General features: G+C 34.2%; 1 protein-coding gene across 1 annotated transcript; it reads right to left on the bottom strand.

The window, feature by feature from the left end:
* Positions 1-1,301: 1,301 nt before the first annotated feature.
* LOC309868481 (natural killer cells antigen CD94-like) lies at positions 1,302-15,069 on the bottom strand. The gene is made up of 7 exons (XM_082738401.1): positions 14,773-15,069; positions 13,065-13,184; positions 7,428-7,523; positions 6,643-6,720; positions 5,653-5,804; positions 4,592-4,719; positions 1,302-1,456 (listed from the first exon to the last, which is right to left on the bottom strand). The coding sequence occupies exons 2-7, from the start codon at positions 13,180-13,182 to the stop codon at positions 1,330-1,332; spliced, it is 699 nt and encodes a 232-aa protein (XP_082594527.1). The 5' UTR covers positions 13,183-13,184; positions 14,773-15,069; the 3' UTR covers positions 1,302-1,329.
* Positions 15,070-16,509: the final 1,440 nt, after the last annotated feature.

Genomic DNA, 16,509 nt, shown 5'->3' with positions numbered 1-16,509 from the left:
GTTAAAATCTGATAATCCCTTTCTAAGTACTTATTTGAATTGTAGTTTTATTAATGTGGTTACTTTATTAATGTTTCTCTTATTCTCTAATTTGTAAGCTCCATGAAAGCAGACATAATTCGTTGATTTGTACAACTAGTTATCTCCAGCACTTAAAATTCAGTGCCTGACCAATGGCAGGAAAAATGAAGTAAATTTTGTTTTTGAATGAAGTAAATTCTGTCCATTTATTTCACTCCAGTGGAGACTACCTATTTCCACACTCTGTAACTTGTGTGGCTAACAAAGTTAGCATTTTCTGGCTCTCTATCACTGCTTTTATTATTTTTTTCTATAACCACTTTTAAGTCATTATTTTCTATCTTACCAAAACTGTAATTTTTCCTTGGAATTCATTTTTTCAGGCAATTTTATCTTCTTATCCTGATCATCCGTTCCTCTAAAATATGACTGTAAGGAGGCAAAGGAAGACTGGCATGTTATATAAACCTACACAGGAATATAACACTGAAGTGACAATATTTATTTTAAAAGAACTAGAATATTTGAGTGTCATAAAAATGTGATTTACTGACTACCTCTGTCCCAAAATGTTCCTTCGCATTCCTTATTTTCTTTTTTATTATTCCATGTTATAAATATATTATTAATTGTATTTATCCTGTTATATTGTTATAGAACACAGACAGGAACACAGATCCTGACCAAAAAAAAAAAAAAAAGTGGCACTGGAGACTTCGGAGGGTGGGAAGTTTATTTTAAGCCAGAAGGCCCAGAGGGGAGTAATCCCTCAAGGTCTGAGCCCTGAGCACAAACAAAGGGGGTAGTTTATACACTTTTACTTTCATATCTGTGCCATTCTTGTGGCTTCAGCCAATGGGGCTAGGGGAAAACCTGGAATGGCCCTGGGATTCCCCTGCTGGATTGGTCAACCACCTCAGAACACAGATTTTTCTTATCAATATATTATGAATTGAAGGCGAATAATAATAGGTAGACTTCAATATTTAATGACATCTAATTTCAGCTAAGTAAGTAGTTTTCATGGTTGAAGTCATCACACTGGGGAATTTCAGGTGTTTCTTTTTTTCTTTCTTTTTTTTTTCATTTATTTATTTTCAGCATAACAGTATCATTATTTTTTCACCACACCCAGTGCTCCATGCAATCCGTGCCCTCTATAATACCCACCACCTGGTACCCCGACCTCCCACTCCCCCACCACTTCAAACCCCTCAGATTGTTTTTCAGAGTCCATAGTCTCTCATGATTCACCTCCCCTTCCAGGTGTTTCTTTTCCATTTTTTTTTTCTTTCTGATATATTTTACTTAATCCAAATATATTATCTTCTTGCAGATACAATAACCATTATTCTGGCAATCTTCAGCAACCACCTGGCCATGTTTTATATGTACACATTTATTGTTAGCATTCTTAAGTCCTTGAATTTGAAGCCTAGAAGAGGAAATACCTTCCATTAATTCTTACATTTGCTTTACATTTCAACTGTATTTTTTTAGATCCATAATGTTCCAATATACTTATAAAGAAACAGAAATGTTGGGGTGCCTGGGTGGCTCAGTGGGTTAAACCTCTGACTTCAGTTCGGGTCGTGGTCTCAGGGTCCTGAGATTGAGCCCTGAATCTGAATCCGGGCTCTCTGTTCAGCAGGGAGCCTTCTTCCCCTCTCTCTCTGCCTGCCTCTGCCTACTTGTGATCTCTCTCTCTGTCAAATAAATAAATAAAATCTTAAAAAAAAAAAAAGAAAGAAAGATGCAGAATGTGGCATTCTGGTTCTCTAACAATGCAAATAAGGAATATATTAAGTATCATCAAAATTTAATATTAAATCTGGAACTGGGATGGTAACACTGCCTTTAATTCTGGCAATCATCTCTGCGACCTCAGGCAATTTCAGAGTAGTTTTCATTTTCACAGAGGTTTACGATGGTTCTTTTGTACATTAGCAGTCTGAAAAATACTTTCTGTTGCACATACAACACAACATTATTCATCAATAAAAGTTCATTTTTTCCTGGAAAAATTTAGCTTGTTTCTTCCAGAGTAAAGACCAGAATCCTCATTGTTAGTAAGTATTAGCAACAATTTCAGAAGATCAAGTATATGAATACATCAGTGAGGATCAGAGGGATTCAAAATATGTGCTGTAATTCCTGAAGAGGAGCATACGTTTGAATAACAAGGATGTTTGAATAACAAGACCATGACCACCCAAGTGGCAGAACCCAGATGTAAATCCAGGCAGGTTAGCTTCAGAGTCTGTGTTATAAATTACTTATTATATTAAACTCTGGAAGTTAAAACTGGGAAACCAGGGTATTACAATTTTGGTATTTCCCCAAATCTTGCTAACCTGGCTTTAACACACAAAGTGGTCTACTGGTCATGTTAGGAATCACATAGGGAATCATGTAGAGAAGTATTCACAGGAAATGAAATGAAATACCAACAAATAGGGACCCAGGCTGGAGACAGAAAGCATCAATTACAAAGCATGAAACATAAAAAAGGAAACATGGACATGAAGAGTAATGATAAATACAGTGAATCAGATACTTAATTGGTAAATACAGGATGGGAAGTTTCACCAGTTTTTGTTTTTGTTTTTTAAGATTTTATTTATTTAACAGAGAAACACTGCGAGAGAAGGAACACAAGCAGGGGGGGTGGGAGAGGGAGAAGTAAGTTTCCTGCTGACCAGGGAGCCTGATGTGGGGCTCGATTCCAGGACCTTGGGATCATGACCTGAGCCAAAGGCAGATGTCTAATGACTGAGCCACCCAGGCTCCCCGCCTCCGCTTTTTTTTTTTTAAGATTTTTATCACCAGTTTTATAGTTTGATGGCTACAAACGTTTTTTGTAATATATTTGACTGTGTATTATATATACAGGTGTCTGAAATAAATGTTTAAATGAGAATGGTAGATTGGAAAGACATGATTAAAAAATATAATCCATCAAAGCAACATATTACAATTTTTCTGATTTTCAAAATTAATTCTCTCTTTGCATAATTATCACTAAGTTTCATAAATGTGGTGTTTGGTTTTTTTTTTAGTTTTTTCAAAAATGTGTTTATGATACAATAGAGTACAGCATGTAGTGGAGGTGTGGACACCTAATATTCAATGTGTTGATTCAGAATCATTGTATTGTTTCAAGCCTTCAGCCACTATTGCATCCATAATCTGATAATAAAATTGCTAACTGTATATAGAATTGTAGACAGTTGTTACCACTTTTTCAGGAGAGTTTTATAAGAATATTTGGCTTTGTCAAACATATCAGTAGGAGAATTTTATTGTTAATATTTGAATCACTTATTCTAGCTAATGTTGTCACTAGTGATGTGAAGTTTCTTCTCTCCACCACTTCATTCAATTGTTAATGGTTTGATTTCACATTAATTTCACATTGGATGAAGAAGTCCAGAGAAGTTTCCATGCCATGATCAAAATATTTGTGATATCCAGTGTATTAAAATTTTATTGAACTCTTCTTTAGAATGCAATTTTATACCTCCCACTTCTAGATAGCCTAATAAAATCCTCTGAGTTAAAGCCTAGAAATCTTTTTTAGATAGTGTATGGACTAAATAGTCTGTCCCTAAAATTCATGCTTACCCAGAACTCAGAATGTGACATTATTTGGAAATAGGTTCTTTATAGGTAGAATTGAGTTAAGAATTACAAAGAAATCATATTGGATTGGGCCCTAAATCCAATATTAGATTGTGCAGAGAGAAATGGGCACACAGAAATGCAACGAAGGTAGCAATGTGAAACTGAAGGTATACATTTGAATTAGGTCAAGAACTGCCATCAATGTGGCCTCAGGGGATTTAAGGATATATTCCATTTTCACTGAGATTTACAATATTCTCTTTATACATTAGCATTTTGGTAAACAAGTTCTATAGTATATATAATATTACAAATTTGTTGTTAATCCCCTATAATAAATAATTTTCTCCCTGGAAAAGTTTAGCTAGCTCCTTCAGGAGAATGAAGCTTCTAGAAAAAACCAACTCCACCAATACCCTGATTTCAGACATCTGACAGCCTAACCTGTGAGGGAATAAATTTCTGTTCTTTTGAACTACTCAGTTTGTGATGATTTGTTACGATGGCAAAGAAGTAGAAAGCAAGTAGCAAACAAGTAGAAAATACATTTGGTGTGTCCCAGAAAGGTGGGATGTACACTGTAAGAAAATTCATTATGTACATGTATTAGAGTCAAACAAACCACATGAAAGTTAAAGTGACAGATCTAATATAATCTTGTACTAGTTTGTTTATTTAATAACCATTTAACAAAATGCAAAATTATAATACCTTAGTCATGAACTAATAAACAATTGAAATAAGTTATGAAAGTAAAATTGTTTAGTACTCCCTTCTGTCTCCCTTTTTGACTCTCTTCTGTCCATCTCTCCTGTCTTTTCCTAGTTGATTTATTAAAGATAGCTATTACAAAATCTAACATCTGTCCATATCCACACTAAATATTTAGATTTCAAAGAAAAGAACATTATTCTGGACTAAAATTTTAAAACAGCAAGAAACTTACTTGTGCAGGGTAACAACTGTGCCATCTAGCCAGACCCATTTTAATTTCTTATTGTTGTAGTATAAACTGATCCAAAACTTTGCTTCACGTAGACCACATTGCATCTTTGACAATTTTAATACAAAATTCTGTGGAGTGAGGAAAATAAATTAAAAAGAAGAACATTCCCTGAAAAAGAATATAATGGCTCAAAAATGTTTCATGTATAGACTTCCCTGTGAATTCTTTGCTCTAATGTATAAAAGGAATCTGGAGGAATTAACCCTAGATTTTTTTATCCATAGACAAAGGGATGCAGTAGTTAATGACTCATTTGTTCACCAAGCAATTTTTTTTTCAGTAAACATTATGTTCTAAGCATTTTCTTAAGTTATGGACTGCAAAAGTCATATATCTGTAGTCATTTTAATTAGGTTCTTGAAAATGAAACCTTAATTGAGTCTATATAATAAACAGTGATCCATAGGACACGAATGAAAATACAAGATCAAAGAAGGAAAATTAGCAGGTGATTTTAACAGGCCTTGATGAACCAAGACTTTTTCCGAAGGGATTACCTAATAAGTTAAAATCTTAAAAATGTGAGGCATTAATCAAGAGAAGACAGTTTGGGTGGGAGGTAAAGGAGATGAAACATGTCACAGACAGATGGGACAAGGACATGAAAGAGAACAGTGGACCATGATGAATTTAAAGAGCTTCTATATAGATGGAGACCACTGTGTGCTTCCCTTAGAACAGTGTGGTAGAGAGTCTATCAGCAAAGAAGACCAGAGAAATAGGGTTCAGACTGCAAATGGCAGTCTGTTATTTGTACCTTATCCTAAGTACTGAGGAAAGCCACTCAAGCATTCTTGAAATACACTTTCAGCAGTATAGTCTCTGCTACAATATAGAAAGTGTTTCTCTATTTCTGACTCTCTCTGACTCTCTGACTCTGACTCTAATATAGACTAAAATATAGAAAGTGTTTCAGTAGAATAGGAAACTTGAATGATAGATTGCTATCATTCTTAAAACTTTCAGATACTGGAATTTATGAAACAAAGTACTGTAATTACCATCTCTTCTTCCGTATTCAATATAAGAAAGCTTGACTCTAAACCAATGCAATAATGATTACATTTTTCCCAAGGAAGTATGTCCCTTGAAAAATAGTAACAATATTCTCCATATTGATGCCAGTTGTTTGAACACGTAGGATAACTCTGAACTATTAAAAAAATATAATAAAAGAGAATGCTTTCCATCAGTGCAAGTCACATACAATAAGTTCATACAGTAAATATACCCTCTACAAACAAATATTATTTGAGTTTTTCATTATAAACTTTATGCACTTAAATTTAGTATTACATTTGTACTAAAGTAATAATTCACCTCATTGAAAACATTTTAGTCTTCAAGATTCATAAGATGCATATTAAGGAGTATTTATCTATTTTTATTTTAACTTTTTTACCATGTTCAGTTAGCCCACATATAGTACATCATTGGTTTTTCATGTAGTGTTCAATGATTCTTTAGTTGCATAAAACAATTCTTTAGTTGCAAAAAGAAATATATTTTTCAAATCACAAAATTTGAAGTATACCAAAACATATCTAATGCATATCTCTTAAAAATATCAACACAATATTCTTTGTGTTCAAGATGAAAAATATGTAATACAGTAACTATACAACTACAGTTGTATAGTTATATACATATAAATTAAAAAAAACTAGTTTTTTTTAATTTATTTTTTTTCAGTGTTCCAAAATTCATTGTTTTAAAAGGCTGGAAGTTTCAAAAGTTAGACAATGAGGAAATGTATAAATAAATCACAAATAGATATCTCCCCAATAAAAATCAACAATGCACTGTCAAAATACAGAGTATTTTGTTCAACCTTAGGTCACCATTTGATAGTGCCCTCATTTTGAGTGTGTAAATTATATATATATATATATATAGAGAGAGAGAGAGAGATAATATCTATATAGTATATATATATATATATATATTACATGGAAAATACTTTTTGATATACAAGTAGATTTCATTCATACTTTGAAATGTTTTATTTGCTTCCTTGTTAGAGGAGAGATTTCCTGGATATCCTTCTCCTTGACATGATTTCTGATGCACTGAAGAAAAATCAATCAGAAAGGTCAGTTTTAAACTCAAAAATAACAATAACTGGGCATTCCTATGTGCAAGACACTGTACTAAATTTGGATATAAAAATCATTAATGAAACATGACTTGCTTCAAGGAACTGAAGTATAATAGAGTCATAAACATAAAATCAACTGACAATACAAGTTTGACAAGTTCATATAGCAGCTGAAAGAGGGAAATTTGTGAGCAAAGGAAAGTGTGAGCAAGTTTTTCATAGAGAAGTTTAAAAAATATATATTTTTGGGCAAAAGAAATACAAGAACAAATAATAAGGCATTTCACAGAGTTCCTGATATGCTTAAAAATGGACAATTTGATATGTCTCTAAAAAGTAATCTTCAGTTCTGTGCCCAAATATTATTCATGGTCAAGAAACTGAATTGACAGGGGTGCCTGGGTGGCTCAGTGGGTTAAGCCGCTGCCTTCGGCTCAGGTCATGATCTCAGGGTCCTGGGATTGAGTCCCGCATCGGGTTCTCTGCTCAGCAGGGAGCCTGCTTCCCTCTCTCTCTTTGCCTGCCTCTCCGTCTACTTGTGATTTCTCTCTGTCAAATAAATAAAATCTTAAAAAAAGAAAAGAAAAGAAACTGAATTGACAAAAAATACCTTATTTTCAACAGATTTCATTATGTGAGTAATGGAAAAGCAGATTTCTGTTTTATATAGTGACTTACACATTGTGGCTAAGATTCCAACAGACCAAGTAAGCATCAGGCAAATGATCCACGGAATCACTGCAATGAATTTCCATGGAGATGGAGTACAAAGATCTGTAGAAAGAGATGAATAAAACGTGTGAGTAATAGCTGTTTACTCAGAGTCCTGCTTCTATTTTAGGTGTAGTAAATTGTACGACAACGTGGCTCACCATACTAAAAGTGGGGGAAAGGAGGGTAATCTGTAAAATCATAATTCATTTTCAATGAATAAGATCACTGAATTCAAAAAGCAGTCAGATGAGCCGAATTCTAAAGAGGGAATAAGCCCTCCAAGGTTTCTATCGAAAATACAGAAAGCACTATTTAGCTTTTGAGAAAACGTAGGAGAAAAAGTGGCAACCATAATGTCATGAAAGAATTTTAACAAATATCACGAGGCTTTAGAATTGCTTGCAGCTCTAGGCCAATTGGAGTTCACATCTGGTTGCCAGTGATTCTCCATTGTCTTTTCCTGGGTGTTTGTGGAGAGATGAGGAAAGTTCAGAAGACCTGAGAGACTCCCCTTTCTGTGGCACAGTCTACAAGGTGTGCCAAAGTTTGTGGGTGTAGTGGATAAACCTAGAGATCATCCCTGCTCTTGGTTCTGAGTAAAAGGTGATAAATGCCTGCTTCTGGGGGAAAAACATAAAACCCATCTGGTGCCCAGAGTGTCCTGGCTCCAAGACCTTGAGAAAGACAAGCCACCACTGGGGAAGGAGAAATAAAATGCTGCATCACTTCCCACTGCATCTTCCATTCTAGGAAATGTTCTTTTGCTAGTGGAGGAAAAAGTGGAAGGCCAGCCTGCTGTATACCCTGCACTGAAAATGGACAAAAGTCACCTGCTTCCAGAGAAGAAACAAAAAACAAAAAATAAAAAAATAAACAAACAAACAAAAACAACTTATGCTCAGGATCCTAAAATGGTACAAAGTGAAGCATTTCAAATGGGTAAGAGATTGGGAACTGCCTCACACAAGATCCACGAGTACAGATCAGATGCCACAGAGGAAGGGAGAGAAAACCTGCCTGAGCAATAAACTCTACATTAAGTGGAACACATTTTTAAACAATAAGGCATTGAAAACTAGGTCTGGAGATAAATCAGTTGTAATTTCTAGACAGGGAATTTCAAAGAATGGTGACTGACAGGTTAAAGCATCTTATGGGGGAATGAAACTGGCATAAACATATGGGTCACATCAGTAAAGACAGCAGAATTTATAAGAAGCATAAAATGGAAATTCTATCACCGGTAGGCAGGATCGAGGCAGAAGGTAAAACCTCCTGACTGTCACTATGATCATACTGATGATTTTACCTTTTGGATCTTCTTGACCTGTGTTCCAAAACGTGACACTACATATATCTTTCTTCTTAAATTCCCTGAACTTGGATTTCTTGAATTTGCATTCTTGTCTCCAATATTATCAAAATCCACTTGTCAGAGTAGAATCAGTGAATGACAGTGCATTTGGGGCCAGCCCGCATTCATCTGACTGAATTTCATGTTTCACTTCAAACCTCACATTTGTGCAAACTTTTACGTGGTCATGATGGAGAGCCTGCTTATAAATATGTGACTATCCCTTCCATTTGCCTCCCCAACCTCTACACCAAGTGAATATTGTCTTTACTTGGGTTATTTTTATCCCTCTTTTCCAATATCTAGAGAAAATGTTTACCCAGTGATTTTATTTTTAAAAAAGTGAGTGGATATTCTTAAAAAATTGAAACAAAGTGGTGCTTGGGTGGCTCAGTGGGTTAAAGCCTCTGCCTTTGGCTCAAGTCATGATCCCAGGGTCCTGGGATCGAGCCCCACATCAGGCTCTCTGCTCAGCGAGGAGCCTGCTTCCTCCTCTCTCTCTGCCTGCTTCTCTGCCTACTTGTGATCTCCATCTGTCAAAAAAATAAAGTCTTTTAAAAAAATGAAATAAAGCAAATAAATAAAAAATAATTTACATAATAAGGAGTTCAATTGAGCTATATGAGTAGAGATAGAAATATCAAAGTCTTAGGAAAGTGATGTTATTCAATTTAGGAAGATATGCATAAGGATAGTTTTTAGAGAATATTTACCCTGTAAGAGAAGAGGGCAAAAAGGTAAAGAAATCAACTGTGAGAAAGATTGCTATAGGTTATAAATAAAACCCCCTCCAAAGCACATTAAAATTAAAATTCTTCTGAAACTTCTTTTGTTTGTTTGGTTTTACTATTTTAGATGTGTTTCTAAGAAAAACTGGGCCCTGGACATTTCCCTCACAAGGTGGGCATCAGCAGAATTTATTTGGTTACACTTAGAATATCCTTTCATTATCCACCTTCAACCTAGATTTTTAAATCCTTACCCCGGGTCTGATTAGGCATGCCATCTTACTAAGATTGCACAACCCTTGAACTAATGGTAGAGAGAAATGTTTCAGAAGGATGGATTAAACTTAAGGCTAATTAAGATATTTGTAATATGTCAATAACATCAAGCAAAAATCAGAAAACTGATCAGAAGTAGGGATTATAATATTTCACAGAAGTCTCAGGTCAGAGATGGATGTTTCAGGTGGAGAATCAGACGTCTTTACATGAATGCACTAAATTGAGATAGAATTGAGATCTCCCTATGAAATGGATAATAACTAAAATATCAAATTCACTCAGTCTCCATAAGCACTCCTTAAGGACTGAGAGTCATTTGGGAAATCAATCACTGTTCTATGCTGAAATCCTTTTAAAAATCAGTAAAGAAGGTTGCCTGGGTAGCTCAGTCCATTGGTCCTTTGACTCTCGATTTAAGCTCAGGTCATGATCTCAGGGTCTGTGCTCAGTGTGGAGTCTACTTGAGACTCTCTCTCTCTCTCTCTTTCCCTCTGCTTCTCTCCCCAACACTCTGTCTCTCTGTCAAAGTAAATAAAATCATTTTTTAAAAATCAGTAAAGAAGTAAAATATATAAACTTAAAAAAAAGAATGAAAAGCAGAGATGAAAAAATTGTTTTGAAAGTTATAAAGTGGATAGAGGGATGGTCATGAATTAGTCAATACAGAATAATGCTTAGGTTAAATATATAGGCAATGGTGTACAGGCCACTTACTAGACCCACGATCTGGGCAATTTACTTAATTTTTCTTTGTCATAGTTTCCTCCTCTGTAAAATAGTGATAGTAATACACAACCTATAGTATTATTGAAGGAGTTGAACACATTATAATATTTTAAATCCTTAGAAGAGTTCCTGGTTATAGTCATGAACAGTAAGCATCAACAATTATTAATAACAGACAGGGAAAATATGAAACCTAGGTGTCCAACAGGACCTAGACCTTGGGTAGCTTAGAGTAGACTAGCTTTTTTTCTGAGTGAACTAGGAAACCATGGGGGGCATTTGAGCCAAGGAAAGACAATCTGACTCATGTTTCAACTGGAAGCTCTTTGCTACTCATAAATGGAATGAGGAAGACAATGTGAACGTGGAAAGATGTTTAAGGACAGAATGAAGACCAGTCTACCAGAACAATAGAGAACAGAAAACGGCAGCTTGCAGCAAGGTAGTGAACATGGTGAAATTTTGAAATTGTAAACAAAAGGCCGACAGGATGTATCAATGCAGCTTGTGAGGAAAAAAAGATGAATTAAGGAAGCATTTCAAGTTTTTTGTTGTGAATAACTGAAAGCATGAAGTTGTAACTAACCTAAGTGGGGAAAAATACAAGAGAGCATTTAGGGGGACAACATCAGGAGTTTAGTTTGGAATATACGTTTGAGATTTCTATTAACTTTCAAGAAGCAATTTGGACTGGGATACTGTGTAGTCAGCCTGAAATTCAGATGGCTATAAATTTCGAGTCATTAGCATGTAGATAATATTTAAAGCAAAAAAAAAAAAAAAAAAAAAGGTTGAATCACTATGTAAATGTAAATCGAGTCTGCCTGAAATTCTCTCTCTCCCTCCCCTTCTGCCCCTCCTCACACTCATGCTCTCTCTCCCCACTCTCTCTCAATAATTCCTAATTTCACAATGTGAAGTGTTTATCATTGCATGTGTCAAGGAAGGTATTTTAAGAAACTTAGTTAAAATTAGAAAGGCAGAAAAACATAAGGCACCTTCTTAGAAAAGTTAGTTGAAAGCCATCTGTAAGGAGAAAAAGCTTTGGACTTTGTAGGTAAGGACTGAGTTCCAACAACTGCAGACTCTAATGTCCCACATATGCCACTTAACTAACCATCATGACTCTTTGCTTATGGTGGAACATTGGGTATGAAAATGAAACTTAGCTCATGGAGTTCTTTTGTTACTGATTTACATATGCGACAACACTTTATAAACAGTGAAAAACTAAAATGTATTGTTAAGTTCAAAAATCAAAAGGCAATATAATGACTCTAAGTCATTCTGTTTTGACATATAGAAAAGCAAAAGTGATAGTGAAGTAAGTTCTTTTGCATATAGTCACACAGTTACGCAAATAATAATTTCATTAATAAAGTTTCCCATACAAATCAGAAGTCAAGAATTTCTGAATACATTATAGGAAGAGCATATAAGATGCAAAAGTTTTTTAACTGTTTTTTAAATGTTAACAACATATTAAGGAAAATTTGAAGGTATTTCCTCACTTATCACATGATAAATGTGTATATCACAAATATTATTATAATAATTAACTCTCTAAAAAGTTGGAAGATAGGGGCAACTGGGTGGCTCAGTGGGTTAAGCCACTGCCTTCGGCTCAGGTCATGATCTCAGGGTTCTGGGATCGAGTCCCGCATCGGGCTCTCTGCTCAGCAGGGAGCCTGCTTCCTCCTCTCTCTCTCTCTGCCTGTCTCTCCATCTACTTGTGATTTCTCTCTGTCAAATAAATAAATAAATAAATAAAATCTTAAAAAAAAAATAAAAAGTTGGAAGATAATCAATTCAGCCCCAGTTTAAAAGAGGAGATCTTACCCAAAGTTATGAATATCCACTTATTATAAAACAAATTACAACTAGTAAAATAATATGTCGTGCATTTCTGATCATTCCACATATTGATTTAAAATATTTGAAGAATGCAAATTAGCAACAGTGAAAATGCCAAGTAAAACAAATTTCAAGTGATAGGAAAATGATCAAACTCCACATCATCATACGTACTAGAAGAATGATCACTTTGTAGTGTGCATGTCAAGATAGAAGCAAGGTACTTGAAAAAGACACTTTGCACTATGCTACAAATACATAAATCAAGAAAACAGGTGGGGGGGAACTCCTCAAATCACAGCAACTGTAATAGGATAATGAAATTAACTGTACATTTTCTCACTTCTCAATTTCCTAAATCTTCTATTATATAGTATTGATATTTTTAAATGACAGAAAATGGTAAATGACAGAATTTGATCTTCATATATGTCAGTCATCCAAACATCAATTTAATGTTTACAGGGTAGTTAAAATTATTGAACCTCATAGGAAAAGAAGTCTAATCTGTCCTCAAAATTGTTGATTTTCCTTGTTTAGTAAAAGATAAACATTTAAAGTATATATATGTGTGCATGTATATACATGTGAGCATGATAACGCATAATTTGGTATATTTTAACCCAATTTAAAATAAGAAAATGCAGAAAGCACACATACCTTGGTGCTTACAAGGAAAAGAACTTTTTCTTTCAGAAGTTGCAAGCCTTTGTCTTCTCTGTGGCTGAGATGAAGGTTGAAGTCGCAAATCAGAATATGTTACAGTTAATTCACTCATTACTGAAAAGCAGAGATACAACAAAAACGAACAGGAAAATGTATTTTCAATTCATGTAAATTGTGAAATCAGTAGGTAAAATTAGTGTCGAATAAAACAGCGCTGGGGATGAACTCAAATCACTAGCTATTAGAACAAGACTACAAAAACATGAAAATGGTTTAAGTATGGAAAAAATATATAAATTCTTTAAAAAATTAGTTCATGGGTTAGTATGGTATGTCACTTTCAGTCTCTTTGCTATTATTCATCCATAATTAAAATTACACAAATATCATTCACAGATAAGTAGAAGTGCAAAATATGACACTGTGGCCTTATCGAAGTCAGGAGGATGAAGTTCATCTTTACAAGCTGGCGTCAGATTCCTCCAACAGCCTCACCTGCTCCCGCCCCTGTCCATCCCATCCTTCACACCACCAGTCCCCAGCTTCCCATAATCCCATGGATACACTTAACTCTTTTTCAACTGAACAAATGCACTTTTCCAACCTGCATGTTTTATTCAAATTCTTCCTTCTCTGGTACATTTTCCCCCATTATTTACTTATTATAATTTGAGCTTATGCAATCTGTAAATCAGATGCCACCACCTTTAATAAAAACCCCCAGATCCTTCAATAACAATCTCTTCTTATAGCTTTTCTCATTACTCCTTGTCACATTCTACCAATCATTTCCCCTTCTCTCACTTCCATTGATATCTCCCCCATGTACTATGAATTCCTTGATATGTCTTACTAATGTTTGTGATTGCCTAATCGTTTGATTTCTTTATGCAATAATAAAAACAGTTAAATTTATCTTCAAAGATAATGTTCTATGCACTTATTTGGGAAGACGTTGAGAAACATTTTTTCTTGATTAAAACATTTTAGAAAATTAGAAGAGAATCAATGTGAGGTTTTCTTTTCTCTCTCTCTCTCTCTTACCAGAAGATACTATCTCCAAGTTCTTCATAATCACAGAACACCTCCTATGGGAAGGTTAATTATGCTTTACCTTGATTGTTCTGTATTTTTTTATCTGTTTTCTTTAAGCTCCTATTTCATATCACTTAACAATTTCTAGGGTCGTAAAATGTCATATCAAATAATAACAGTGACTATAGCAATAAAATTACTAAAACAAATAATAATAATTAGAATAGCTTCTCTAAGATTACTGAAGCACCCCTCATTTCCCTCCTGGCATCTCTCTTTTCTTCAGTACTTTCTCCCTTTTTTTCCTCTCTGTCCTCTTTCCCTGCTCAGTTACTCACAATTTTATTCCCTTTTCTTCCAAATGAAAAATATAGAGATACAGATATATACATATATATCACATGAGTGCTGTGAAGTGTGTAAACCTGGTGATTCACAGACCTGTACCCCTGGGGATAAAAATATATGTTTATAAAAAATAAAAAATTAATAAAATATTTTTTAAAAAAGGAAAATACAAATATATATATAAAATATTTGTACCTACATATGGATGTATCAATCTGCCTTTGACTGTGTAACTTTTGTTTCTTTAATTTAATTTCCCTCAAAATTCTAAAAAACATATGTTAAGAAATAGAATGAGTATCCGAGAAATTACAAGTACCTGATTTTTAGAAGCAGACGTCAGAGCTTTTGCAGAGTACCACGTATATCCCGGGAAGAAGAGGATCTTGACTCTTATGACGAAGCCTGAATTTAAGAATTTCGATGGCCTCAGTATATATCAAGAGCTCAGAAAAGAAGCCAAAAAAAAAAAAAAAAAAAGGCACAGGCTAATATTGCCTTTGTCTGTCCTATAAGAGGCTGATAGGTGAGTACAGAAGTCAAGAACAGGGGCTCTGAATGTAACCACACAGAAACTGTTTTACTGTTGCTCAGTTGAGCTCTGTATCATCTCTAGATTGGGCATTTCACCAGTCTTACCTTAAGTACACAAGTTTCCTAAAATATTTGCATGAATACCCAATCAGTTTCACTCAACCCTTGAACTGTCAAGATGTAATTGAATATACATAATTGATAAATGAGAAAGTAACTTCAGACTTTTAAATCACTTTCAGTGTACTTTAATATTCTGGAAATATTATTTTTATTAACACTTTTGTGATGTCTCTTTATTAACCCTTTCAGTTCTAAAGCAGGTAATATTTTCATCACTAGGTGGTGTATGCGTGATTTTTCACAGTAACCTCAGCATTTATGATCAGTAAGCCATCAATTCCCCAAGATCATTCTCATGAGTCATATTACCTAAAAACAAAAAACAAAAAACGAAAGCTACAAATATCAATCAATGTATTATTCACTTTCCTATAAAATTCAGTTTGGGAGAGGGATGGATGAGCCTGGTGGTGGGTATTAAGGAGGGCATGTATTGCATGGAGCACTGGGTGTGATACATAAACAATGAATCTTGGAACACTGAAAAAATAAAATAAAAATTTTTTTAAAGATTTCATTTATTTATTTGACTGAGGGAGAGACAACGAGAGAGGAAACACAAGCAGGGGGAGTGGGTGAGGGAGAAGCAGGCTTCCCTCTGAGTAGGGAGCCCGATATAAGGCTTGATCCCAGGACCCCAGGACCATGACCCAAGCCAAAGGCAGACCCTTAATGACTACGGCACCCAGGTGTCCCTAAAATTCAATTTCTTAAAATAATCTCATTCTTTGTGTGATAGAAAACATTTAAAACATTTTGACAATTTCAACATTTTTTTAGCTTGGGTTAGTTGAAATTTTGTATTCATTTTGCACCTTCCTTAACATTTTCAAAGATTTTTTTTATCTAATTAATCTGGGGTCATTTCTCATTACACTCAGAAAAATCACATTTTAAGCTACTAAGTCAGAAAATAAACTATATGTGGGAAAAAAGACAGTAACCGCTTATTAATTGCATAATTAATTCAGGAAAAAAGAATAAATACAAAATATCACATATAGGGAAGCAGAAGAACTTTATAGCTAAATTTTGGTAAAATAAATTTCAGGAGAAAGAACATATCAGAATCCCTCAAATACTAACTTCATATTCAATTTTAAATTTAATAATGAAAATAAATAGGAAGTTAAAAATAATTATAAATAATAAATATAAATTGTTATAATATGTCTTGAAAATCCATTCCTGTAACGTATAGGATAAAAAAAAACAGAAAATCCACGAAGTGTTAACTATTGTTAAGCAAAGCCATTAATCAATTAAGAAAGAAAAAAAAGAAGAAAAGCTTTAATTGCAATTGTCCTAAGTATGCAATTAATTACACTTGAGAATATTATTTAGAAAGATATACTAAAATCTGTTAGGCCAATATTTTAAAATTCTATCTAATATTAAT

The sequence above is a fragment of the Mustela nivalis genome (assembly GCF_964662115.1).
Source record: "Mustela nivalis genome assembly, chromosome: 7".
Lineage (NCBI taxonomy): Eukaryota > Metazoa > Chordata > Mammalia > Carnivora > Mustelidae > Mustela > Mustela nivalis.
The sequence above is the reverse complement of the archived record's forward strand: the minus strand, read 5'-3'. Positions and strand labels throughout refer to the sequence as shown.